Source organism: Typha latifolia, chromosome 11 (genome assembly GCF_019914945.1).
Source record: "Typha latifolia isolate L0001 chromosome 11, TyphaL0001v2, whole genome shotgun sequence".
In the NCBI taxonomy this organism is placed as follows: domain Eukaryota; kingdom Viridiplantae; phylum Streptophyta; class Magnoliopsida; order Poales; family Typhaceae; genus Typha; species Typha latifolia.
The window spans coordinates 7431-33155 of record NC_133096.1 but is presented as its reverse complement, the minus strand read 5'-3'; the positions used below and the strand labels follow the sequence as shown (position 1 = coordinate 33155).

Here is a 25725-nt window from a genome sequence, read left to right as displayed (position 1 = left end):
ATCTAAGATCGGATCGAGATATCTTTCGGGCGATCAGTTCACATGGATTGTCAAGTGCGCACCAACAATTACGTATTTAATGATTCTAATATAGATTAAGGTTTATACTCTTTAACTGATGCATTCTGAGAAACAGCATTAGCCTTCACTAATATCATGTTACTTTAGAAAATCCTGCTGGAAGAAATCAATCAATCTATGACTAGGTCATGCACAGAAATCTCCACGAATTAATGCACAATGCCAGGGCTAGTGGAATAAAGATGTCCATTATCAGTTATCAAACAAGATTCACGCCCGAGGTGAGGAAGTCCAGTTGATCTTTCCTAAGGCCCGTATAAAGCCCACCATTAACCTTAAACCCGAATCCTATGAATAACAGTGAATTTGGATCACAAACCATTCACACACGAAAAACCATTTAGCCTATGTATACAGCATGTCTGGAACATCACCTCCACTTAAACAAAATTTACACATCCCAGATGCTCGTTCACCATTTGAGTTAATAACATTCATACAGGAACTGGCTTTGCTCATAAAAAGCAGGAAAGAAAGAGAAAAAGGAAGAACAGGACAGATGCTTCACCAAGGAACTAAGATCATCCTCTCTTGACAATTTAAAAATAAAAACCAACTCGTCTAAGATTAATATCCTTGATGACCAAAGAATATTATCGTGATTTAGTGTCATCTTCGGGAAAATCTAGCTCGTCTTCTGCTACCAAACTGAACCCCATCTTCCTTCTGGTAGTCAAACTTGTAGTCTTCTTCATCCTCACTAGACTCATCTGATCTCCACCTTAATCCACCTTTCATGCTTTGATGTTTAATAGGAGAATCTCTATTTTCAAAGCTACATGGAAAAAGAAGATTAGGGTTAAATTTCTCCGGACAGTTTTCTTATCTCAGTTACAGCAATAATAAGGTGAGATAATATTTAGCTCTCATCCTTGTTTTTAAGTAAACAAAAAGCAAATAACCCATCAAACCTTTACGCATCTACATATAACAAATTGTCCTAATCTCGTTTGAAGAAATAAAGATTACCTCCGAAAGTTTACATTAGTCTCATCAATTAACTGCTTGATAGTACCATCATTGTGAGATGTACTCCAACCCTTGTTTCCACCACCTGAAGTGACTCTAGGCATAAATGGATGTGAATTCTCTGCATGAACACTTAAGTCAAACAGGTTCATCCTGACATATTCCTTTTCACCTTGAAGCCTGGTATCCTCCTGTGTCAATCTCAAGGAGCTGGTGTTTAGTTCCTTGAAAGGTGCACACTGAGAAGGAAGTCTTTGTTTCAAATCAGCCTGCTTTCGCAGGCCTTTGACATTAAAAATATTCTTCAACTTTGAAACCTCTCCATTCTGGTCATTAGATGTTCCATCTGGAACTACTGAGTTCATCCTGGAAATAGGACTTTCTAGGGTAGCAAGAAGTCCGTGTTGGAGAATTGCAGGACCCTTGCTGCCAAATTCTGAACCAGCATTACTGCTGGGACTATAAAAGACTGTCTGATCATTAATCATTTTTGAATGAGAAGAAAGCTTTTCCTGCCGACCTACCAAAGAAGTCATGGAAGAAAATAAGGCAGGACTTGGTGATTCATTTGAAAGATCAGATGCAAGAGGTCCAGGAACATCATGGAGAGGAAATTGGCCATCCTCTCTCTCATTTGCCGAAATCACTTTCTGCTGTTGCACCTCAGGCAGCAACTGGAGGCATTTAACCTGTCAATGAAATAGTATAAACCGTAAGAAACTGGGAACATTTTGATATAAGCTCCAATGAATTTGCTTACTCCTAAAACTACATAATTTCCTTGGAAAAGAGTGTCTTGTGCATCTGTTCATAGAGTTGTACTCATCCATTCAGACAGAAGATTAATTTTTAATTGGTTAACTAAAGATACAAGAACTATCCCCATTAAGATATCACAATAGCAGAACGATTTGTTGCATTAATCAAAATGATGTGTTGCATTAATCTTTGGAGGGATTTTACAATTCATAATTCATATCTCCAGATCACAATATGATTGGCTATAAAGATCAGAAGCTTTATGCTTAGGATGTCTAGGATACTAAGATAATCTATAATAAATCTATTCAAGGATGTCAAGAAAGCTGGCTGGTCCATATCAACCAAGAAGAAGACAAATCTACATAATCCACTAATGGCTGTTGGAATCCAACAAAAGAGAAAGAAAAATAGTTAATCTCAAAATCTCAAAATATTCATTAAAATTCAAATTATAACATAATAAGTATTTATATAGGCAAACCCTGAAAAGGAGAAAAGATTAAAAACCTAACAAACAAAAGACTAAAATATCCTCATGTAAAAATCTTTCCCTCACACCTTCCAACCAAAGCCTTACTAGATGAGCTACCCTCCTGCGTCTGTGTGATGTTTGAATGTGGTATATGTACCGACTCTCCCGGGGTGGGAGAAACTCGACTCTATCGAGTGGGGCTAAGGACGGCTCTGGTAAAACTCCTAGCCTCCTCACGCGTGATCCTCGTGCTATCAGACTCTGAGCAATCTCTGCATCGGACCAGGTCCATTAGTGTTAGATATTACCTATTCATCCAAAATAGTATCTATTTTTTCTTTGTGTGGCTGAAGGACAAGCGACAAGGTCTAAAGCATGTATATTTGGAGGGGTGAAAGTAGTTGTATCATAAAGATAATTGGGGATAGTTACAAGAGGTTTATAGGCTTTTAAATCTTCGATATTAAAAGTGGAACTAATACCATAATCAGAGAGAATATGTATAACATAAGTATTAGGTCCTAACACATTTCAAAATCTAAATATGTCTAGCACTACAGGCTTGCAATGATATCATAAGGTCTAAAGGTTTACGAGCTTTATACCCATGGACAATCTCAAATTGACTCATGCCTATAGACCTATTATTGGAGTTGTTATATGTAAATTGCGCTATAGGAAGAATGGAATCCCAAATTTATTATGATGACCTACAAGACAGCATAAAAGATTTCCTAGGCTACAGTTGACAATCTCAATCTGACCGTCATTTGAGGATGATAAGCTATCAAAAGTTTCAGTTTTGTGCCTACCATATGCCACAATTTTTCAGAAAATAACTTATAAATCAAACATCCCAATCAAACACAATAAGTTTAGGTAAACCATATAGTTTTTTTATTAGATGGTCAAAATAGAGTTTCGCAATGTTTGAAGCATCAAAGACTTTAGCACCCAAAATGAAATGAACCATTTCGAAAAACGGTCTACAACCACAAAGATAGAGTCGTGCTTGCAAAAAGTATGTGGTAAACCAAATACAAAATCCATAGTCACATCTTACCACAGGTGATCTGGTATAGGAAGTGGAGTGTATAGGCCAGTGTTTTGTTTATGATATTTGACCAATTGACAAACACGACATCAACTAATTATCTTGGCTACATCACGTTTGAAACTCGGCCAATAAAATTGGCATTTCACTTCTTCAATAGTTTTATTCAGTCCAAAGGCTACTAACATGAATCTCCCAAACTAAAAAATCACATACAAATGTATAGGGTATGCAAAGCTTATTGGTCTTAAATAAATACGGGATAATTCTCTTTTCACCTCTTGGACTATTACCCTTTTCTACCCCCTAAACTATTGAAAGCATCTCACCCTCTTGATGTTGTAAACAAAATCGGTGAAATGACTAAATTCCCCCTTTACTTATAACGGCAGGAGAGTTAGTGGCTTAACTAATAAAATACATTTTAATTTTCTTTATAAGTTCCTTCAATTGCCCCCAACTCCTTTTCTTCCTTCTCCAGCAGCAATGGATCTACCCCAACTTCATCGAATTTGAGCCCAACTCAGCCATGGGAGGGAGGTAGTTGGAGTTGCCCTTGCCAACATCCTCCCTCTCTAATCTCTGAACCCTATTCTTCTTCCTTTCTCCTAAAAGATTACTTTTTTATACCCAAATCTTTAGATTGGATCTTTAGTGTTTTTTTACAATGGTTTAGATGGTGGGGAAGATGATAGTGATAGAGTATTTGATGGGAATATTAGAATCTTTGAAGGGGGGAGTGCGATAGTGAGAGTACTAGAAGGAATTAGAGATAACTCTGCACTGCAATCTACAGTGCTTCTTGGACTGCATGACTCCTACTGTGGCAACCCAAATAAATCCAAAGGTGTTCTTTCTCAAAGCCATCTTTTTCTTGTTCTTGTTCGTTTTCTTCTAATTCTTCTCTCTTTTCCTTCTTTTGTTCTCCTCTCTTTTCCTTCTTTTGTTCTCCTCTGTGTTTCCTTTCCTTTTCTCTTTGATGCTGTAGTTGATACTTCTCTTTTTCTACTTCACTTTGGTAGATCTACTTTTTAAAATCATTTAATAAACATCGCATTTTATTTTAGAGAATTTTACAATCTACCTTATATTTTACTTATTGTAATTCACACCCCGTCTTTGATGACTTTATAACTTAACTCCTCCTTTTTTTCTATAATTTTATTTAACTACGTTAACTTAAACAGTACCAACAAAAGAATATTCTATTATAATATACTAAATAATTTATAAAATACCAAAATTATTCATGTCTTCTTCGTCCTCTCATTCTTTTCCATCTTTCCCATCATCGTCACCACTTGATCAAGTCGCTCCATCTTCTCTGACGAACACTCGACCAAAGCAAGGATAGGTAGAAGAGGAGGGGGAAGAAGAAAAAGAAGAAAATGACGGAAATGAAGAAGAAGAAGAATATAAGAAACTTGGCATTGTCGCTCAGGGAGGAATCCAAGCTTCCTTGAGTATGGTGATGTATAAGCTTACTTGAGTATGGTGATGCATAATATTGTAGTAGGAGAGAACATCCACTCAATCTTTTCCACGTAGACCACAATATCTCCTAAAAACCACTGTATTAATTAAGTATGAGGACTTCTATCTGATATGAGCCAACACCGATTGGTTAGATATAAAAACTGATTAGTATTTGCAATTCACATATTAGCCAAAATGGACTCTCGATGGATGCATTGCAATGTTGCTTGTCTTCATCCTAGCCTCCTAGGAAAGGTTCTTCACAACCTTGTTAAAGTTGCTGCAGCATTGCCATCACTTCTGCTGATTCAGTTGAGGGTGACAATGGTACATGTATGAGTTATTTCACGTCTTAGTTATATGCTACCAATAACTGGATATCAAGCTGACAAATAACAAAAGCGGATATTATCAATTTCCAAACTAAGCTTAAATGAAATAAATATTGCTTCAAATATGCTTTAGCACAAGTAGCATAAGGTATAAAACCTATATTAAGACAACCAGATAAGTATTCTGTATTCAATGTACAAACAGTTTCAAAGAATGTGCAGAAGGCATTGATTAACTTACAACCAAGCCTTGCCTCCATTGGGCTATCAATCTTATCCTGGAAGCAATATCCTCACTAGCAATTTCCAAGGTACTTGACTCTGAGTTCTGAAGTGTATGATCAACTCGATATGCTTCTGAATATCGATAACGCTGACATGGAATGAAGCAAACATATGATATCATTAAGTTTCCTTATAAAAGAAGCCAGTAAAGAACAAACATACAATTTATGTGTATCAGATTAGAGTCATGAATCCAAGGTTACCGTTAAAAAGAAACAGAATAAGAACTATTATTTAAATTTCCAGGTTTATACATTAAAGTGTTCCAAAGAGGCAAATGCCTAGAGAAATCATGAAGAATTGCAAATGTGAAAACCTTCAAATTACCTGGAGATAGAACACCACAAGAAGACTACCATATATTGTTGACGGGCTTTGCTGTGCATGGTCAAAAAGACACTTGTGGAGGTACTTCTCTTCATCAGAGTTCCAAGGCAACTCAATCATTCTATCTACGAGGTTTCTCCGCATACAGAGGTAACATATTTCAGTCACCAAGACTTCAACATGATATATCCAAGAATCTGATTTTTCTATGTTGGTCAGTGCTACATGCTTTGATTTCTCTTCTTTAACTCTGGAGCAGTATATCCTATGATATATAAATGCTTCTGTTAAAAGCCCACACTCTATTCTGACACGCACAGCAGTAACTGCCTCACCAAGAGAAGGAAACTGTGAATCATCATGCCTAATATTTGCACTAGAGAAGAAGTCATCTCGCCCGGTGCACCGCAGAACAGTCAGTGCCACATCAGGGCACTGACGTTCCAATAAAACTTGTGCTATCTTTGGATGTGTTTCTGGGCCAGCAATCTCTGGAAGAAGACGGCTGGCTTCCTGCCATATAAAATAACCAAAATATGTAGGTTAATCCTATAGGACCTATACATCATTGGACATTAAAACAAAGATCCTGAAATCTCACAATAGTATTGCCTATACATCCACAACAACATACTCTATAAGGGCAAGATTATCAGGCAAAAATTTGAACTACAAGGCAGCCAGAAATTATTTTGGTATTTCCTGAACCAAAATGATGGATTTACAATAATTGATGTGGATATATAAAATATTGCACCAAACAGGCCCATTACAATTGACGAAAAATAACCTGATCCAATCTCAAAGAGACTGACCAAAGTTTGCAATGAGATGATGGGTTCTAATTTATCATAATTCGTAGGTGCCTACTATTTCATATTAAGTCTAGTACAGCTTGTTATAATTGTGTTGAATGGTTGAGAGGAATGTACTTGAATTGACTGTAATTTTATGAATAATGATTTTTTTGGCCTTTCAGCATGGACTCATTTTCTTCTAGTATCATACAAGACGCTTCTTCAAATACGTGTCATGTAATTCTTGGTTCAATATATTGAAGTCCATTACGCACTTGTGTTCTCTTATAAAGATTTTGCCTCTAACATATAGGGGCATTAATTGCATTGCCTCCAGATAGTTCGCCCATATGTCACATTATATCCAAATGGAGGACTCGATTGCATCTTCACTCTCTAGTAGTTTATCCAGAGAAATAAAGAAATAAATTAAAAAATTATATACCGGATCGTCAAAGTTTGTCGAAGCTAAATTTTTTCATAAGAGAAACAATGGTTATGTGGCAAACTAGGGTATAGATCTCTTTGTCACAGTTCACCGGTATATAATTTTTCTCTCCTTACCACAATCTCATAGTTTATCTATGCCACTGGATCAAAATCAGCTGCTCGAGAAAACGATATCTATTGGTCCTATCAGCCGCTCTTATCGAATCAAACTATTTTTTAATTATATAAAATTCTAAATATTATATAAAAATATAAAAACTAAAAAAATACTCACTAAAAACTATGATAATATTTGAGCTAGATTTGATAAATTACTATGCTTGTAAATTACTACTGTAGAAGCGAAATGAAGAGAGATCTATTTCTATTTACTATTGTTCTACAATAGTAAGAAAGGTGAGTTGAAAAATGGGTGAGAATGAGAGATAAGAGAAATGGAAAAAAATTATCCGAGTTCACTAGACTGCGGAGTACTCGAGTTGACTTGGGTATAAGGTGGGAAGAGAGAGTGAGATATAGAGACTAAAAGCTGAAAACATTAAAGAAGTCAATTTAGGACATCAATAACTAACATTCCCCAAGTCGGATCTATTTAATCTTTAAAATACTCATTCTGATCAGCTTAATCCGATAAGGTCAAAACTAGCTAATCCCAAACCGAAACTAGTCACTATAGTGGTTTCGAATAAGGATCGGGATTGGCTATGACCGATCCCTATCCATTTCAACAAATGTGTCTCGAGTTTGACTAAAATCGGGATCCATATCTTAAACTAGTTTAAGAATATTGGGTGTTTGGTTGTAAACTATGAAAAAGTAAAATTAGTGCTGCTTTTGGAGGAAAATTGATTATATATTAATGTTAATTGATCAAAATATGCTTTGACTCTTTAACTTTGAAGTATGTTAGTACCAAAATATTTTTATTAAATTTTTGTTTTTTGAAATAAATCAAAATGTTTGGTGCTTACAAAACTAAAGTCTGCATAATTGTGGGCTTAAGGCTTATAAGCCTACAACTATTAAAAGATGTTGTATTGTGTGTTATTTTTTAAAGTTTTAAAGACTTGTAAGGCTGCAACCACTAAAGTTAGATTTTTCTCTCTTATTCTCTCGCACTGAACTTTTTTTCTTATTTTCAATTTTGTCTCAATCTGTTAATACTTATTACTTAAATGTTACGCTACAATTAGATAAATTAACTGAAGTAATTATTGATTATGTTTTCATTGTTTATCAATAATCAGTTAATATGTTGAATTATATTTTAAACTTTTTTCTTAACCTGTTGAACATTGATTGCTAATTTATTTTCCTGTTGATTGCAATGCTTTAAAAGGCGGCTGCGGTGGGCCCAGTCACCTCACCGCCTAGTGCCTAGGCAGAAGGCGAGCACCAAGACAAATGGCAACACGATCTAGCATATTTAATATATAAAATATTAAAAATAATTATATATAATTATATATATATTATATGTAAATTTTATTAGACTAATTCACATTAATCAAATTAAATTATACTATTAGAATTCAAAACTTATACAACAAATATATTTGGGCAGCATCGACAAGCTCAGTAATTAGAGAAGAAGATGAGAGCCTTTTCTCCAGCAGCAAGATAGAAAGGATAACTAGGCCCCTACTCTGCCATCAGTCACTCTCACTCAACATCATTTCTCTCTCAGACTAGTTGAAGAAATTGGAGATCAGACCAAGGGGCCAAGGTTGAGAGAAAATTAGATAATAGAGAGAGACTCACCATTCAGCCAACCCTATGTGTCACTCTCCTCAGCCCTGCCCTCATGTGTTGCTCCCCTTAGTCCAGCCTTTGTTCGTCGCTCACCATCATGAGACGCACGTCATCAAAGTGCCAGTCACCGTCATGTAATGCTCGCCGACATACGCTGCTCGTTGCCCGCCACTTGCCATCCACCGTTGAGAGAGAAAGAGCTTGAGAGAGAAAGAGCTTGAGAGAGGAGGGATGGAGAAAAACTATGAATTTAAGGCTCGCTTGCCAGCACAGCCGCCAAAAATGCTTTTCAAAACATTGGTTGATTGTTAAATTTTTTAATATATTAAATGTTTTTGTAAAGGAAAATATATTGATATGTTTGATTAATAGTGAAGAATTACTGAATTAGTTTTTTAATTTGTTGATTGGATTGTTATTTGTTAAATTTGTTTGCCGATTTAAATGTGAATAAAGTAATAAATTGTAGGAAGTAATAAGTAATTAGTTACCGATTACTTATTACTATTTTTAATTTTTTTTTATTTTTAAATTAGTAATTAGTTATTGAATTACTGTCTTCTAAATTCTATATAGTTAATTAGTTATTAGTTTTTTAAATGTGAATTACTGAATCAATCAGGGTTTTGAAAAGCAATTTTGACTGCCACCTTGGCGGGGCGGCACACCGGCCACCCCACTAACCTAGTATGCGCCCATACTAGGCGTTTACTATTCCTTGGCAGGCCGATTTCACTTGGCAAGCCGACTTGTCAGGCTTTGCGGGTCGGGTGGAGAGAATAGATTGAGCAGAACTAGTTAAGTTAACAAAAGAATACCTTTCTTCTCCATTTGATCTCCAACAAGCCCTAAATCCCTAATCTCTCTCCATCCCTTCTCTCTCAAGCTCTTCCTCTCTCAATGGTGGACAGCAAGCGACGGGCACTGAGCGGCGTATGTCAGTGAGCATCACATGACGATGACCGGCGCATGACGGCTTATGTCACATGATGGTGAGTGGCGCACGAGGACTGGGCCAAGAAGAGCAGCAGACAAGGGCAAGGTTGAGGAGAGCGACGCACGGGAGTTGGTTTGGTCGGCAAGTGTCTCTCTATTCTCTCTTTATTCTCTCACTCTCTCTCTCAAGTTTGAGCTCCCGGTCAGATCAATATCTTCGGCTAAGCTAAGGAGAAAGATAATATTGAGTGAAATGAGTGATTGATGGCCATTTCTATCTTGCTGTTGGAGAAAATGCCCTCATATTCTTCTCTAATTACTGAATTTGCCATCGTAATAGGATGCTGCCTAATGCTGAATAGTGTGAATCTAATAGTACAATTTAATTTGAAAAATGTGAAGTAGACTAATCAAGTTTATATTAATATATATTATATCATACATATTATTTTTAATTTTTTATATATTAAAAATGCTAGACCACCTTGTCATACGCCTAGACACTAGGCGGTGGGGTGACCGTCCACCACCTGTAGCCACTTTTCAAAATATTGGAATTAATTAGAGGAAGTAATCAGTAGTTAGTTACTGATTATTCTTTTTATTGCAGGAAGTAAAACAGTAATTAGTTACTATTTTTAAATTTGAAATGTGAATTATCAATAATATTTATTTTTTTAACCAATTTCATTTATAGATAGTCGTATATGGCCATTAATTTCTTTCAAATAGGGTTTGTGGCTAGGTCAACATATCTGAATTTTTTGTGCATGTTGGCTCTAATGATCCAAAGTGGTAATATGGATATCTTCTAAATAAAAATGATACTAACACCACGTATTTGGAGAAAGGGAAAATCTAAAAAATTTGGATGTTGGAAGTAAAAAAATAAGTAACGGTCCTTTAGACAAATACACATCTATTGAATCAGAAGTTACAATTAAAGAGCAGAAAAAGATGGCACAGACAAACATAAAAGATACTTTTGCAAAAAAAACGAAGAGATAGTGTTATAACTATCTATTAAGAGAACTAACGCATGGTATTTTTCGAGGCATTAAAAGCCAAGGTTTTAAATATCGAAATCGAGATTGAAATTAACCGCCCCAAGAAACAATACATATCGATAGTATCAATTGCCTCCATAGGTCGATGTGGTATCAGACTATTCTAAAAATTATATAAAAAAATAAAAATTATTCATATATAAAGTCTAAAATCTAAAAAAGATACTAACTTACCAAAATCCATGATAAATTCTAAGTTGAATATCTTTATGCTTGTAAATTACTACTGCAGAAATGAGATGAATAGAAATATGTCCCTCTTCATTATTGTTCTGTAACAATAAGCGGGGGAGAGAGAGAAAGGGGGAGTTAAATAATGGGAGAGGGAGAAATGAAAAAAAAGAGAAAAATTGCTCACCCAAGTTCACTAGAGTGTGAAGTCGATACGGTAGCCATATGAGCTCGATGAAGTGTTGAAAAAGTGTGAGAAAAAGAGGAGTGTGTGTGTGTGAGGGTGAGAGAGAGGGAGAGTAAAGTTAAAATAAGCAACATCAATCCCCCCCCCGCAACAACATCCCAAGAGTATGGGTATTTCAATCATCGGGATTCAAGAAAAAGGACTATATTCTTTGCTCTTTCATCACTACAACATAGTTCAGGCACCTACCACAAGAACATAGTGCTTAAAAGTTAGAAGAGTATTTTCAATGAATGAGTCATGTTTTTGTTCTATCAGGTTTGACAAAGTTGAGTTTTTCATTTAAATGTTTCTAGGTCAATTGTCAGGTTTCTTTCTTAACATGGAGTAATCAAAATAAACAAGAAAAAATTTATTAATAAATCTCTAACCAATTAAACTAGCAGGCAGACTAACAAGGACATAAACCAGCAATGAACAATACATAGACAGTAAGATTCCAAGCAAAGAGGGAATCTGCGAGAGAAAACACTGTAGAACAAAATCATAATACTTCTATAATTGTTCATTAGTTCTTACTCTAATGTTTTAGAACGCTCTTAATATATATCTACTGGTATAAATGTTGCTTATACGAATAATATCATGCATAATTGCATCATGTCCACAAATCAAAGAAACAGAAGGAAAACAAAAGCAAGTAAATATTACCTGTAGAGCCTCAAATGTATGATCATCCAGTAGAAAGAAAACTAAAGATTCAAGTACTGAATGCCTAGTTATTCCAAAGGTTGCAGAAAAATCATGGATTAGATATTGCCATTCCACATCAGGCTTACTCCAATGTCGATCAAACAGATAGTATAATAACTGCAAGCAAATTAGGGAAAAACTTGGAGAAGATTCCACAGGCAACAAAATCTGTTCAAGATAATAATGTTGAAGGATACTATTGCTTGTTTAGCAACCACCGTATCAGATATTCCATGTAAAAATAGTACATCAGCAGCGGTTCGCAAACTTTTAAAAGGATATCCATTTCTGTTGGCCGCATCTATCTTGGACAAGAAGAGTGATGGTGAATTTTCATCTTGTAAAGACGAGATATCAACATCATCTACTCTTTCCTTGATGTAACTCTGCTCTATTCTAAGATTTGCCAATGCCTGCTCAATGAAAAGTATGGTGCCATTGGGAACAAAAGAATCTCTCGTATTATTTGAATAGTCAGGCCATGCTCGCCTAACTGCTTCTAACTTTCTTTCAAGTACATGCAATTTCCATGATGCAACATTAGGAAAGCGTGACTGAACACCCTCCAGAAACTGATGGCGAATACACCAAATCATAACTTCCAAATGCTGGAAAACAAATTGAAATGCAGAAGACTTCATGAGACAATATCAGAACTCTTAAAAGTTTCCAAGTTCTAAAACTCCTCAAAAACTTCCAGAAATAAAAGTAGCACTACATTAGTTTCTGCCTCAAGGCGGCGCAAGGCATTGCTGCAAATTCCAAGTCCAAGTTATTTATCAAGGAAAGGGGCTTTTTTTTCTTAAATAGTAAAAGCAGGCAGATAGTTTTCATCCAAAAATACCCCATTTCAGTCTATTTTATTTCACCCACTATTTAATTTTGTGAAGAAATAAGTTTTGATGATGACTCATACAAAGATTTTAATTGCTGCCATCTTATTATCCATTTTTTAATAACTCATGGAGAATTAGCACATTTTCAAATTAAAACTCTGATTAGATTTAACCTCAAGCACATTAGTGTTGAAGGCTAGTTAAATACACTTAGATACTTTATTGGTCATGTTTCCCATTCAAGAATAACATAAGAATATATATACAACTTTCTAAGGTGCAAGGATTATTTAAACATCACACCTGTTAACATAAACTAGAGATTGTGCTTCATCAGCTCATGTGGATTCCCTTGCTACACTATTGATCTGTTATTTAGCTGAATTATTCTTACTTGTTACGTCTGTGATCGGAAAGGCTGATCTATGTTTTATTCCTCAAGATACAATGGTCAGATGTGAAATATAGTATAATAAGCTGTAACTCTCAGTGAGATGAAACCATTTTTCTGTCTTCTTCTACCCTTCTTCCTCTTTCGTTCTTTCTTTTCTACACCTTGTTTGGATGGAGAAAATAGGAAAAAAAATAAGAGAGAAGAGTAAAAAAAAGTCGGAAGAGAATAATTTTCTTGTTTGGATTGAAATTTTTAGGAGAGATGTGAAGAAATGAAGAGAAAGGGAGAGGAAAAAAGAATCTAATTTCTCTCCCACTCTATTTGATGGAGAGAATAGGAGACAGAAAGTCAGGAGAGAATATTTCTCTCCTGTTTAGATTTAATTTTTAGGAGAGAAAAAATAGCCTCTACGGTCACTTTCTTTTCACTCCAAAAGTGGAGAGACGAGGAGAGAAAAGAATAAACGAACTATTTTTATATTTTAATATTCCAAATATGCTCTTATTCTATTATACTATTTAATTGATATTTTAGGATTCCATTAACAAATTTTAAAAATGATAAACATAAGTCATGACAAATCTAATTAGATTAGATTAGATTATGTTCAAACAAATTAATTACGATACCATAATAGTGTGCATACTCTCTTTGCCATGCACATAATCCAAGGCCTATTATCCCACAATTTATTTTTTCAGGAACATAAATAAAAACCATTTTCTTCCACAACGGCTCTCACTCCCATAGGAGGTTCTTATTCTCGTGTGGGTTTGAAAATTCTAAAAGTAATTACAATATTAAAAGTTAAAGTATTATTTTATTTATTTAAGGAGCTTATTCATTTGCTTGCAACTTTGCTTTTGTGTTCAAAAGAAATTTTTTTTTTCTTAGATTGGACGGTGGAATTTGTCAAGATTAATTATATTGTATGGATATAAGTATATAAATTAGACATCATAAAAATCCTATTAATTAATACTAATTTATATGTTGTAGAAGGAAAGCCAAGAAAATCAAGATATTGATTAGCTTAATAGGATTGAAAGCGACAAATGTCAATTATTCAAGTGATCTATTATATAGCATATTTTAGGAATGTGCGTCAATGGAACTCTAATTCAAAGCATCTAACATATGCTTACTAAACAACGTACTAATAATGGAAAATTTGTTTGAGAAGAACTATGGGTGGCAATCAGGTTGTGTTAGCCAGGTTCGGGTCAAGTCAAGTTTGGGTTGGTTCATGATAATGCAAATACTAACACGATCCGTTTATTAAATAGGTCATAATTTTTAAACACGAACATAACCCGAGTTATTAGGTGGCACAGGATATTCAAATTTTTATAAGTTATTCAGATTATAAATCAAATTTATTTGAGTTATAAACAGATTATTTTCATATTAAACAATAGGTTAATCGGGTTAAAAAAGGGTTATCATTTCATAAAATGGGTTGAAGAGTCATAAAGTTAATCTCCGTTTAATAATCGAGTTAGACATATTGACCCGTCTATGACCCAAATCCGATTAGACTAAACTCAAATCCATTTAAAAGCCGAGTTACCAGGTCAAGTTATCGGGTTGGGTCAACTTTTGCCACCCTTGAAGAAGAACCAATAAACCAACTAAGTACTAATGAGAGAAGTTGTGAAGTTTTATGCATGGGGCTCGAAGCATTTTAACATCTCCATAATATTCTTAGAACATGTGGCAGCATTCAAAATTCAGAAAAGTCAAAGGTAGAAGAGAAAGTTGCAATATTTCTTCAAATTTTATCACATAATGTGATAAATCAAACAATCTCATTTTTTGCTTTTGACGTTGTGGAGAGACTGTAGATCGTCATTTCCACTAAGTGTTAAGAGCACTAATATCTCTAAAGGACAAATTTCTTAAACAACTTAATGGTTCTGAAATGGCACCATAGATTTTAAATAACACAAGATTCTACCCTTACTTTAAGGTATGATTTTTTTGTCAAATTTCTGTTTTTCGTTATCCTATCTTACTAATGCATCAATATATTAATGTCAAAATTGTATTGGGGCACTTGATGGAACACATTGTCGTGTAAAGGTATTAAGACATGAAGCATCAAGTGTTTCATGGTAGAAAAGGTTATCCAAACCAAAAATATTTTAGCTACATGTTCATTTGATATGAAGTTCACAAACATATTGTCAGGGTCGAAAGGGTTTGCATCTAGTTCAAGAATAATAAATGATGCATTAGTCAGAGAAAATAAATTAATAATACCTCAAGGTAATATTAGGCTTAAAATTAACAATTCTTTCTTCTATAGATAAATATTATCTAGTTTACAAAGTGGAATTATCACACCATACAGAGGTGTAAGATATCATTTAAAAATACTCGAAAAGTGCACCTCAAAATCCCAAGGAATTATTCAACATTCGTCATTCTTCATTACATAATATAATTGAGAAAATATTTGGAGTATTTAAAAAACGTTTCCTTGCAATATCTAGCATAATGGAACCTTATATTGTATACTTAACGGGTATTGATATCGATCATGGTATTGAGAGGCAGCCGCAGGTTGCGAGCAATCAGCCCATCACTTAGTGCCTAGGCAAACACCAAGGCGGTTTAGCAATTTTAATATATAAAAATAAAAAATAATTATGTATGATATATATACTAATATAGCATTTATAAAATTTTAATAGTGCAAATCACAAGCATAAAATAATAGGTTACAAATTTATAATTCACAAGTATGTATACATATTTTATTAACATTTTAATAATAAATTACCACGATCTAAAATAATATTCATTAATAGTTGGTGGTTTCCAATGCTAACATGAGAGCATGTGGCCTTTTTGTTGCAGTTCTTGATTTAAATACATATTAGACATGATCAAACCGCTTCAAATTGTATCATTTTCTGTTTATGTTTTAGAAAAATAAGATAACTTATGGCAGATGCGTTTGAACGCAAGTGGAGAGCATTCGAACGCATGATTTGCATTCGCACATACATAGCACAATTTTTTGTCGTTCGAACGTCTAATTCGCATTTGCACATCCAGAGCCGTGTTTTTGGGCATTCGAACACATGACAAATAAGTAGTCATCGTAATAAGATTTGTTTAGGGTTTTTGAATGATTAGCTAACCTTCAAATATGTAGAAAAGCAGCCAACTTAGAATTATTGATTATTGGAACTTGTTTTGCATTTAGGCTTGAGCCAACTTCTCCCTCCTCCTTCCTCCCCCTCTGTATCCAACCCGAGCTCTCGTCTATGGCCAAGGTTAATCATCCGTTGTTTCTTCCTCCTCTCTCCAGCGACTAGCCATACTTGGAAGCTCCCTTTTTCCACATCATCTTGTTCAAGATACTAATTCATCCATTATAGCCATCATCATCTCTCATAAATCTAACCAAATAATCCACACCCCGCCATCTCCTGACTTTTGGTTATGTTTCCTTCATAACTTGTGATTTACTAGCCCGATCGAAGAGATTCTAATTGCATTCCTAACTTCCAGAGGAACAACATATCTGAATTTCATATCGTTCCAACAATTGGATCAATCCCTATTGTCTTCGCAAGTTTCATGTTTAGTTCTGTCTAGATTAACAAATCTATAGACAATCATCTTCCCTCGAGAGCGAGAGTGACCGTAACACTCTTTCCCACCGATCAATGCACAGAGAAAAAAGACAAAAAAAAAGTTAGTGGTTTCCAATGTTCAAGAGAAAGAAAAAAAGAAGAAAAAAGAAGAGGAGTAAGAGCCGAAGATGAGGCACAAAATCATTGTCCGATTGCCACCGTCGTTTGCTTGTCCCCGCCGCTCAATGCCTTTGATCCTTCGCTTGACACCACCGCATGCTGTCTCCACTAGCCACCACATGAGAGAGGGGCGATAAAGAGAGTGAGCAACGAAAGGGTTTCGTTTTTTATATGTAGTGGGATAGTGGTTAATTATTAGACCCGATATGCATCCGACCCGCTTCCAACCTACTTTAATAGCCGGCAGGCCAAAGCATCAACCCTCATTATCAAGCCACCCGACCCGTCTAGCGCTTTTTAGCACCTAAGCGGCCTGCAATGGCGGCTCGCCGCAAAGGCCAAGCCACATAATGGGGCGACTAGAGTGTTGCTCGGTCATAGCGGCCGCCAAAATCAATTTTCAAAACACGAATCCAGATAAAGATTTTATTGTTGAAGTGGATCAAGAAATTATTCATGGGGTTGAGCCATTAACGATGATGATGCAAGACAAGGAAAAATTATTAGAGACAGTGTAGCTGCAACATGTGGCAGCTTATATATAAACTACTTACTAGATTAGATTTTATCTTTTTTAGTACTTTCTATTTAGAAGTTGATTTTATAATTTTAAATTATTGTTAGCATTTCATATGCCTAATAAAATCTCTATTATATCTTCTTATTTATTATCAATGCTGAATTTTATTAATGTATATTATAGAAGAGCAAGAAATTGCATGTATCTTACAAACATCAACAACAAAAATTGCAAGAGTGCATGCAAGGAATCCATAAGATGCAGAGCCTAAAGTTTGGAAAGCACTAATTGAGGAACTATATAAATATAGCATAAATTCTTTTTTTAAATGTAAGAACTCACACCGATTGTAATTTTTTTTCTTTCTTTCTTATAGGCAAATCCAGCAGCTAAAAAAATGGATACTGAAGCTAAAAAATCATTATGATATATTGTTGCAGTTATTTGGAAAAAATAGGACTATAGATTCAGATGCTGAAACTGCAAAGGAGAAGGCACGACGATGAACTCAATTTGAAGGCTTTGAATATGTTGATATTGATAGTATTGGTTAGATGGTAAGGGAGAATGAAGTAACATTGAAACCTTATAGTAATATGACTGATGATTCTCCTTTACAATAAATGATCCTGAATTGAATGTACAAGGATCTTCTCAAGCTAGATCATCTTCAAAGAGCAAGAAAAAAAATGCTCAAAGAGATGATGAAGTGAAAGATATGAAGTTATAAACAAAGCAATTCATGATATTGCTTCGGCAATCAGAGAAGGAATTGCTATTGTAGAAAAATGGTGACCACGTGTTTATACAGAAGAGGTTTTCAATGAGTTGATTAACATTGGAGTCGATCATCACATCCATCTCCGGGCTTTCACATTTCTTATAGAAAATCATGCATGAGTTCGAGCAATTTTTGGATATCCAATTGAGGAATGAAATGAATTCTTACAACAAATGATGCATAGTTTAAATTATTAAACAACAATTTCTAATATTACTTTTATTTATTTTAAAGTGTAATCTTATGGATATTATAGCTTGTGTTGATTTATTTTAATGATTAAATAATAAATGAATGGTATAATAGTAAACATATTATTTTCTCTCCTTAAACCAAACAAAGTAAACTTTCTCTTCTCTTCTTTCTATTACATATAAACCATGGTTCCAAATTTCGGCCAATCCCGAGTGGGATCGACCAAAACAAATCGGGATTGGCCAGGTATCGACTGAATCGGTCAATACACGATCCATATTAGGTCGAGATCAACTCTCTTCTCTCACCCTATCTCTTCTCTTTCTAAGTTTTTTTCATTTCTTCTCTCACCGATGCCCCCTCTCTCTCATTTCTCTCTACTCTCTCCCTCTCTCTTCTTTTTCCTCTCTTTTTTTTCTCCGATCTCTTTCTTTGTCTGTCTATCTCTCGCTCTCTTTCAATCTGCAGTAACAGAGAGTGAGATAGAGAAATGAGAGATAAAGTGGAGAGTGAGAGAAAGGGAGGAAGAGATTGATAAGGAAAGAGAAGGAAGAGAGAGAAGAAATAAAAAAATCAAAGAAAAAAATTTACCTTGCGACAATAAGAGAGAGGGAGGAAGAGAGAGATTGAGAGAGAAAGAGGAGGAAGAGAAGAAATAAAAATAATAAAATTTGCCTTGTGACGATAAAAAAGAAAGTAGAGAGAAGAAAGAAAAAATTAAAAAAAAATAAATTTGTCTCGACAAAGAAAGGGAGGAAAAGAGAGAAGGAAAAAGAGAAGGAAGTCAACTCGGTATTTATTAAAGTTTTGAATAAGTTAATATAAATTTTATTTTTTAGACTCCAGTAATTATTATTTTCTTATCATTTTTCTAAATATTTAGAAATTTTCCCAAATTTTTAAATAATATTTAGAATTTATATGATTAAAAAATAGTCCGACCCGATACGGGCAGCCAATATAGCCGATACGACCTATACGACTGCTAAGTATCATTTTTCCGAATAGCTGATTCCGATACCGAGGTTTGGAACCTTGATCCAAACAAGACAAGATAAAGTTATTTTTTTCTTCTTTCTCTTCTCTTCTCTTCTATTCTCCTCTTCTCCCCTATTTTTCCATCCAAACAGTGCAAAAGTGGAGAGAAAAGGAAGCGCAGACTATTTCTATTTTAACATTCCAAATATGCCCTATTCTATTATACTATTTACTTAATCTTTTGAGATTTTATTAACAAATTTAAAGGAGAATAGTTAAATATTAGATATTATAGTTTGTGTCAGATATTATAGCTTATGGATATTGTAACTTATTTATGTTACTTTATTTATTTAAAGGAATAATCTTGTGGATATTATAACTTGTGCTGGTTTATCTATTAGATAAAGGGTATAATGGTAAACATGTTCTTTTATGATCTTTTTTTCCTTAAACCAAAAAGAGTAAACTTATTCTCCTCTCCATTACATCCAAGCAAGATGAAATAGAGCTTATTTCTATTCTTCTCTTCTATCCTTTTCTCTTCTCTTCTCTTCTCTTCATTTCTCTCCTAAACTCTTCATCCAAATACTCTCCCACCTTCAAGTAGAGGGTTATCATCTCCCCAACAGTTGGGTGGCTCTCTTCTTTACCCTGGCATTTTGTTGATTTCCTTAAGCAAATGTGACTCTAGAATTGGTCCCAACTACCAAGACAATGGACTCTCACTGAAGTAATCTACCTTACACTAGGTCAGACTTTGATCTCCATTCAGATCTTCATGTGCTTTTGGACAATTATGGCCAGATTTAATTGGGATAGAAGTTAACAAGAAGAAGAAGCTAGATGCCCTCACATATTGCTGAATATAAGTACTTTAAACATTGTCATAAAATAGTAAGGTAAGATCGTAAGGGACATTTAATGTATGAGAATAAAATAGAAGATTCACTCGCATATACTCCTCTATACATACTACCAAAATTGATGAGCAGAAGCTAATCTTGAGAAAGTTATGTATATGAAGGATCTAATCATAATAGTCATAATGAAGTTGACCAATAAAGATGAAAATATAATTCCCAGTTGTGCAATATTTTTCCTTCATCAGCTTGTGCATATGTAGTGAAGGAAGCATGTCCCTAAATATAAAAAATAATGAACAGGAAAAAGATATTTTTCAAGCAATGTTATAGTAGTTAGCTAGTCTGCAGAACTATACCTGCTTTGCCTTCATTGTACTCTCTAAAAGCTGATGCAAGTCATGAACTTGAGCGGCAACAGTTTCCTTAAATGACAGAACCATAATTTCAAGAACACTAGAAATGCCAGTTAATTGCATGGCAAACTTTTGAAATAAATCCAACTTGGATTTCATTTCTTGGACTCCAACTCCATCTGTACTGTTGTCAAGGCTTATTCCATTAAGAGTTAAAAGAGAGAACATACAATGCTTTCCTCAGGCTAAGAATTTTTATAAACCACTTTAGGATACACAAGTCATGAAGACCAGAAATTAGGTTCTCAAGCGTTCGCTTGCACCAGTCTTTGATGACTACTTCATCTAGAAGAAAAGCAAGAACAGGATCACTTGACACCGCATTCTCATCCATACAAATATCTGTAACATCTTGCATTTTGTCAAGGTAAAACTAAAGAACTTATAGAAGAAAAAAGAATGTACATAAGCGGAGTTACTGAGTATCTGCAACATTATTTCCCTTAATGGTAAAGGATACAGTGGCAAATCAGAGAGACAAGATTATTCTCCAGTGCAACATCAAACAGAGAATATAGACGTTGAATATCAGTCATGACATGATTCCTGCTGTCCTTTTCTTGAAACATATCATCTTGGTTTTTAGATATAAGACCAGCATCTATACATTTATAGTAGAGACGAAGTCGCACTCTACTTCCAACTGTAGGTATGGATGTTCTACAAATTGGGCATACATCACATCTCTGACAGCATTCTGCGCATAAAGAGGCATGCCCACAGGAGGTGAGCACATGTTGCACATAACGTCCACAGCTACTCAGATCTCTAGTTGCCCGGCAGCGCTCAATTTTGGCTTCATTGCATAGTTCAATTAAATCTATAGATGCCAAGTGCTCCAACGCATCCTAATATTAGAAGCACTATTAAGCCAAGCATGTTTAGAATGTATCTTAAATATTTAGACAATTAGAGAAGCATATGGTTGGAATTCCTGATAATTCAAACTGTTAAAGCATAAACAAAAAATTTACAATATCAAAATATATCCACTAGCAAAATAATGAATTTACCACAAATAAGTTACAATAAATATAACTATATTCTATATATCATTTCAGAAAAGATGAAACAACAGTGAAAGCAAAGTTTTGAAAAGCGCCCACAATATGCGGGGAGTCACCCCACTACATAGCTCGTATTTGTGCATGCAGTCTAGAATTTTAATGTTAAAAATATAATATATGATGCCATATATACATATGCAAGATTGTATTAGTAATACACTAATATGTGTAAATGCAGTAAACAAATAACATTATCACCATCAAATTACACTAACTCGCACTATTACACATCCACATCAATTCACACACTATTACACTAAATTCAAATAATCAAATCAGAGTATATTACACTATTTTCACATAATCACATTAATTAACATTATCTATGTGATTCATCGCGCAGTGGTTGGAAGTGGTGGAGAATGGTAGAGCCAGAGAGAGGGAGACAGGTAGAGAGAGGAGGAGGTGGTGGAGACCGGCAGGAGAGAGAAAGAGAGAACGTGACAAGATAGGAGGTGTGGGTCTGCCAGAGAGAGAGGGAGAGAACAACAGTAAGAAGGTACAAGGCAGCGGGAGATAGAAAGAAATGGGAGGGGTGTGTGTAGAGGAGACGGTGGATGAGAAGGAGAACGGCAGGAGGGAGACCACTAACCATCAAGAAGCGAGACACCAGCACCGCCGAGATAAGAGCCCACCGTCGAGAGGAGAGAGACCGCCGCCGCCAACAGGAGAGCGACGCGCACGGTCGAGAAGAACAAGGGAATCGTTGAATTGGGATTTAGGTTAGATATTTGGTGAGTGCCTGAGCGGTGTTTTGGTGTTTTGAAAAGTTTCAATGACACCGCTTAGTAGAAGTCGAGCCGAGACTCCGAGCTCAGATGAAGATTGAATTGAAATTAATTTCTAGCTAAACATAGAATAACCTTGAATAAAAATAATTTTAATTCGAGCTAAGATTTTGCAGTTTTTTCTTGTGCAGTGCCTCGACGTGACATGAGCGTGAAAAAGGTTTCTTCCCTGCTGGAGCCGATTTGTGCTCGTGGTCAGCTCGAGTCTAGGTAAGCTGATTGGTAAGCAGTGCAACCTTAACTCGAGTCTATTCAAATTTGAAAACATAAGAACAAATATAGTACCCGTCCCAAGTACACACCTAAAGCCTAACCTCCTATCATTATTAGTAAGTCAATTAGTACGTACGATTAGCTCCCCGATAAATACGACTAACTTTATAATTTTAATAATTATATATTAATTTTTTTGTATTATTAATAATAGAGTTAACAATAGCTTTTTCTCATCTCGCAAAATATTGACAAGCATATGATTGAATCTGTTTCAAGCCACAAGTTTGTGCAATTCATCTGTTGTAAGCTATGCAGTGCCTCCCTTATAGCAATTGCTTCAACAATTAAGGTTTAATTTGTAAGAGTCACATCTATAACTTGCAATGATAGTAATGTTATTAGTTTTGCCCCTCCCAATTTGAATCGATTCATAGAAAAGCCATTACAATTAACCTTGATCCAGCCTATAGGAGAGCATATTGGAGTAGTAGCTAGAGTTGGGATTGGTTTCATACATCTGACAGATAACTTAGCATAATAATAATTTGTCAAAGATAATGTACGACAGCCAAAGATCAGTCATGTTGTAAACATGCCAGCTTCAGAATTTCGGACCGGTCTATTCTTAGTGTCCTTTATTTTTCATTAATCTCTGTTGTTCATTTGGAGTATTGTTTCTTCTTGCTTCTCTAATATTTATGGACTTGTTTCTCAACTCTGAAATTCGCTCGTGGCAAGCTCGTGTCTCAAAAAGGAAGGATTTACAACTGCCCTTTCCGCACTAGCTGAAAATACTAGTTTGTTTTGATATTATTCCTTTTAGTATTAAGTCATAAATCTTATGTTGCTTGTGTGGGATATTACTTTTTTGCTGTATATGAAGTTAGACAAATTGGACGCCATATGAAGTAGGGTTTCCTATTGTATAACATATAAAATTTCAAAAATTGAGCCTCCAGAGAGAATGCAAAGATACCTCGCATCTCCTGATGCTCCTCCACTTTCTCTTGATCCCCCAATCAACGACTTTGCCAACTTTATGGTTATTCCACGGTCCATCTGTTTTGTCTTCAATTAATAGTATACACATTTTGACAGGCTCACATGATAATAACAAAACTATCAATTTGAACATTCTGGGCTCTTTTTAGCCATGAAGCAGGTCTTGCTGCATGAGGTGAGACATGGTAACTTATCTATATGATACCTAGTTGTCCTTTGCCTGGGTTCTCGTTTTTTTTTTTCTTTTTTTTGTGATTTTTTTTCTTATAAAAAGTATTCATTACCACAAAAATAGGTACAAACTATTAGGTATCCCTTCTTTACAAGAGACCTAGTTTTCCTTTGCCTGGGTTCTCGCATTCTTCTTGTGATAAAAGTATCCTCCTTAATTCTCTAGTATATTACTGTCTCTTCACTTTGGTTATGCCTCCACCTTTTACCACCTTTTAAGATCCTAAGACAACTTCATTCCAACCAATTTGATTCTGACTATTTATTAAATATGCCATGGGCTATCCAGTTTAATAAATCATATCATGTTCTAAACTACTAACTCGGGGCTTACCATATATTCTTGAGTACTTTCTTAGACAAGCAAGATCATAAATCATTTGAACTGAGATACACCCTTAGATAAGCTAATGGGCGCATATTATTGCATCTCTAGAAATATGTCATATTGCCATTTGAATTTACAGGTCGAGAAGCAGAGAATTCTCCAAGATAGTGTTGGCAAGATATTGAATCTAACTGATGAAAGCAACAGTAGAAAGGAGGCTCAGAAGCTATAAATTTCAAAGCAGTACCTGCAGGCTGCAGTGAACATCCCTACTCCAGCATCCACTAAGAATAGGTGAAACAGAATTTAACATTTATTCAGAGGCAAAAGATAGCCCATACTGCTCCAAACCCATTTTCTGAAATAAATGTTTCCCCAGGCGCTTTAAGGAAGCCTTCTAGCTCATTTAAGTTCTTTGATAGATAAACTCTAGCTAAGCCTTTTTATCTAGTATATTTCTCTAGAAATTGTTACTTAGGAGTAAATGCAGTATGATTCACTTGTTTTATATACTTATTTAGTACATCCGTCTTAATTACTATAGCCTGTAAGTATTAGCTCAGTATTTCCTATCAGGAAGTATGTTTATCTGAATCTTTTTTACGTCAATCGATATCGGCTAGTATAGGATTTAGAGAAGGATGAACTTTCCTGATTACATAGTTTTTACGAACTCTTGTTTTAAAACAAGTAGGTTTAGAAAAGAGAGTAGCACAGATTCAAAAACTCATGGGGATGCTTTACAGAAGGCACCAACAATTGAAAGAGTACCGTCCTCTATTCTTGAGATACAACGAGGTATGCAGTCCTTGTTTGTCATACTGACACAATTTCTTTTTTGAAATGGAATTGCATCAACTAATTGATCATTTACCGAAAACATAGAAAATAACAATAAATGAACTCAGCTTTATGAAGCTTTAATATGCAACTAAATGCCCTGTAGCCTTCTACATCCATTATCAGTATTCTAATGAAATTACTCCTTATAAATTCATTAAAATTATCATGTATAACTTAAGATATAAATACTCTATCAGTTCTAGAAAATAGAGACAAGGCTAGTATGAAACTTAACTTATATTTTCTGTAAATTTTTAACGCGTTAGTTAACTCTATTAGGCCTCATTTTGTTGTGGAATAAGGATAAATAATTTTAGTACACTGATGTCTATACTAGTTTAGTATCCAAGCAATAATTTATCTCAATATTAATTTACTAATAGATACTTCACTCATTTAATATTTTATCTTTACAACAGAATAAACAAAGTATTTTATATTTTACCTTTATATGAAATCCTTGCTATTGTCATACTAACATTTCCTCAAATTCAACTACCATGTGTTAGAGATTCAAATAAACAAAGAACTATAAAATAATAAAGGAGAATCTTCAAAGGAAACTTAAATTTGCATTGTTTGTATTAAATTAAATTTAACTAGAATTTAAGCAGCACTTCTATTTTTAA

The 25725-nt window shown here is 34.8% G+C and overlaps 1 protein-coding gene and 1 long non-coding RNA gene across 3 annotated transcripts; one reads left to right on the top strand and one right to left on the bottom strand.

Moving 5' to 3' along the window:
* Window positions 1-402: 402 nt before the first annotated feature.
* Window positions 403-22422, bottom strand: LOC140797617 (E3 ubiquitin-protein ligase HOS1). 2 transcript variants are annotated; one of them, XM_073151212.1, is made up of 10 exons: window positions 22281-22422; window positions 21082-21469; window positions 20838-20972; window positions 20565-20740; window positions 12069-12479; window positions 11830-11988; window positions 5759-6271; window positions 5388-5519; window positions 1051-1739; window positions 403-856 (listed from the first exon to the last, which is right to left on the bottom strand). In XM_073151212.1, exons 1-10 carry the CDS (start codon window positions 22281-22283, stop codon window positions 691-693), a joined length of 2772 nt encoding a protein of 923 aa, XP_073007313.1. In that variant the 5' UTR covers window positions 22284-22422; the 3' UTR covers window positions 403-690. The 2 variants fall into 2 exon arrangements, with proteins under 2 accessions (XP_073007313.1, XP_073007314.1); XM_073151213.1 differs by lacking the exons at window positions 21082-21469; window positions 22281-22422 and having other exon boundaries at window positions 20565-20745.
* On the top strand, window positions 22027-24776 carry LOC140797618 (uncharacterized). The gene is made up of 3 exons (XR_012110691.1): window positions 22027-22422; window positions 22608-22686; window positions 24393-24776. It is a non-coding gene; the product is annotated as an uncharacterized lncRNA (long non-coding RNA).
* The last annotated feature ends 949 nt before the right edge of the window (window positions 24777-25725 follow it).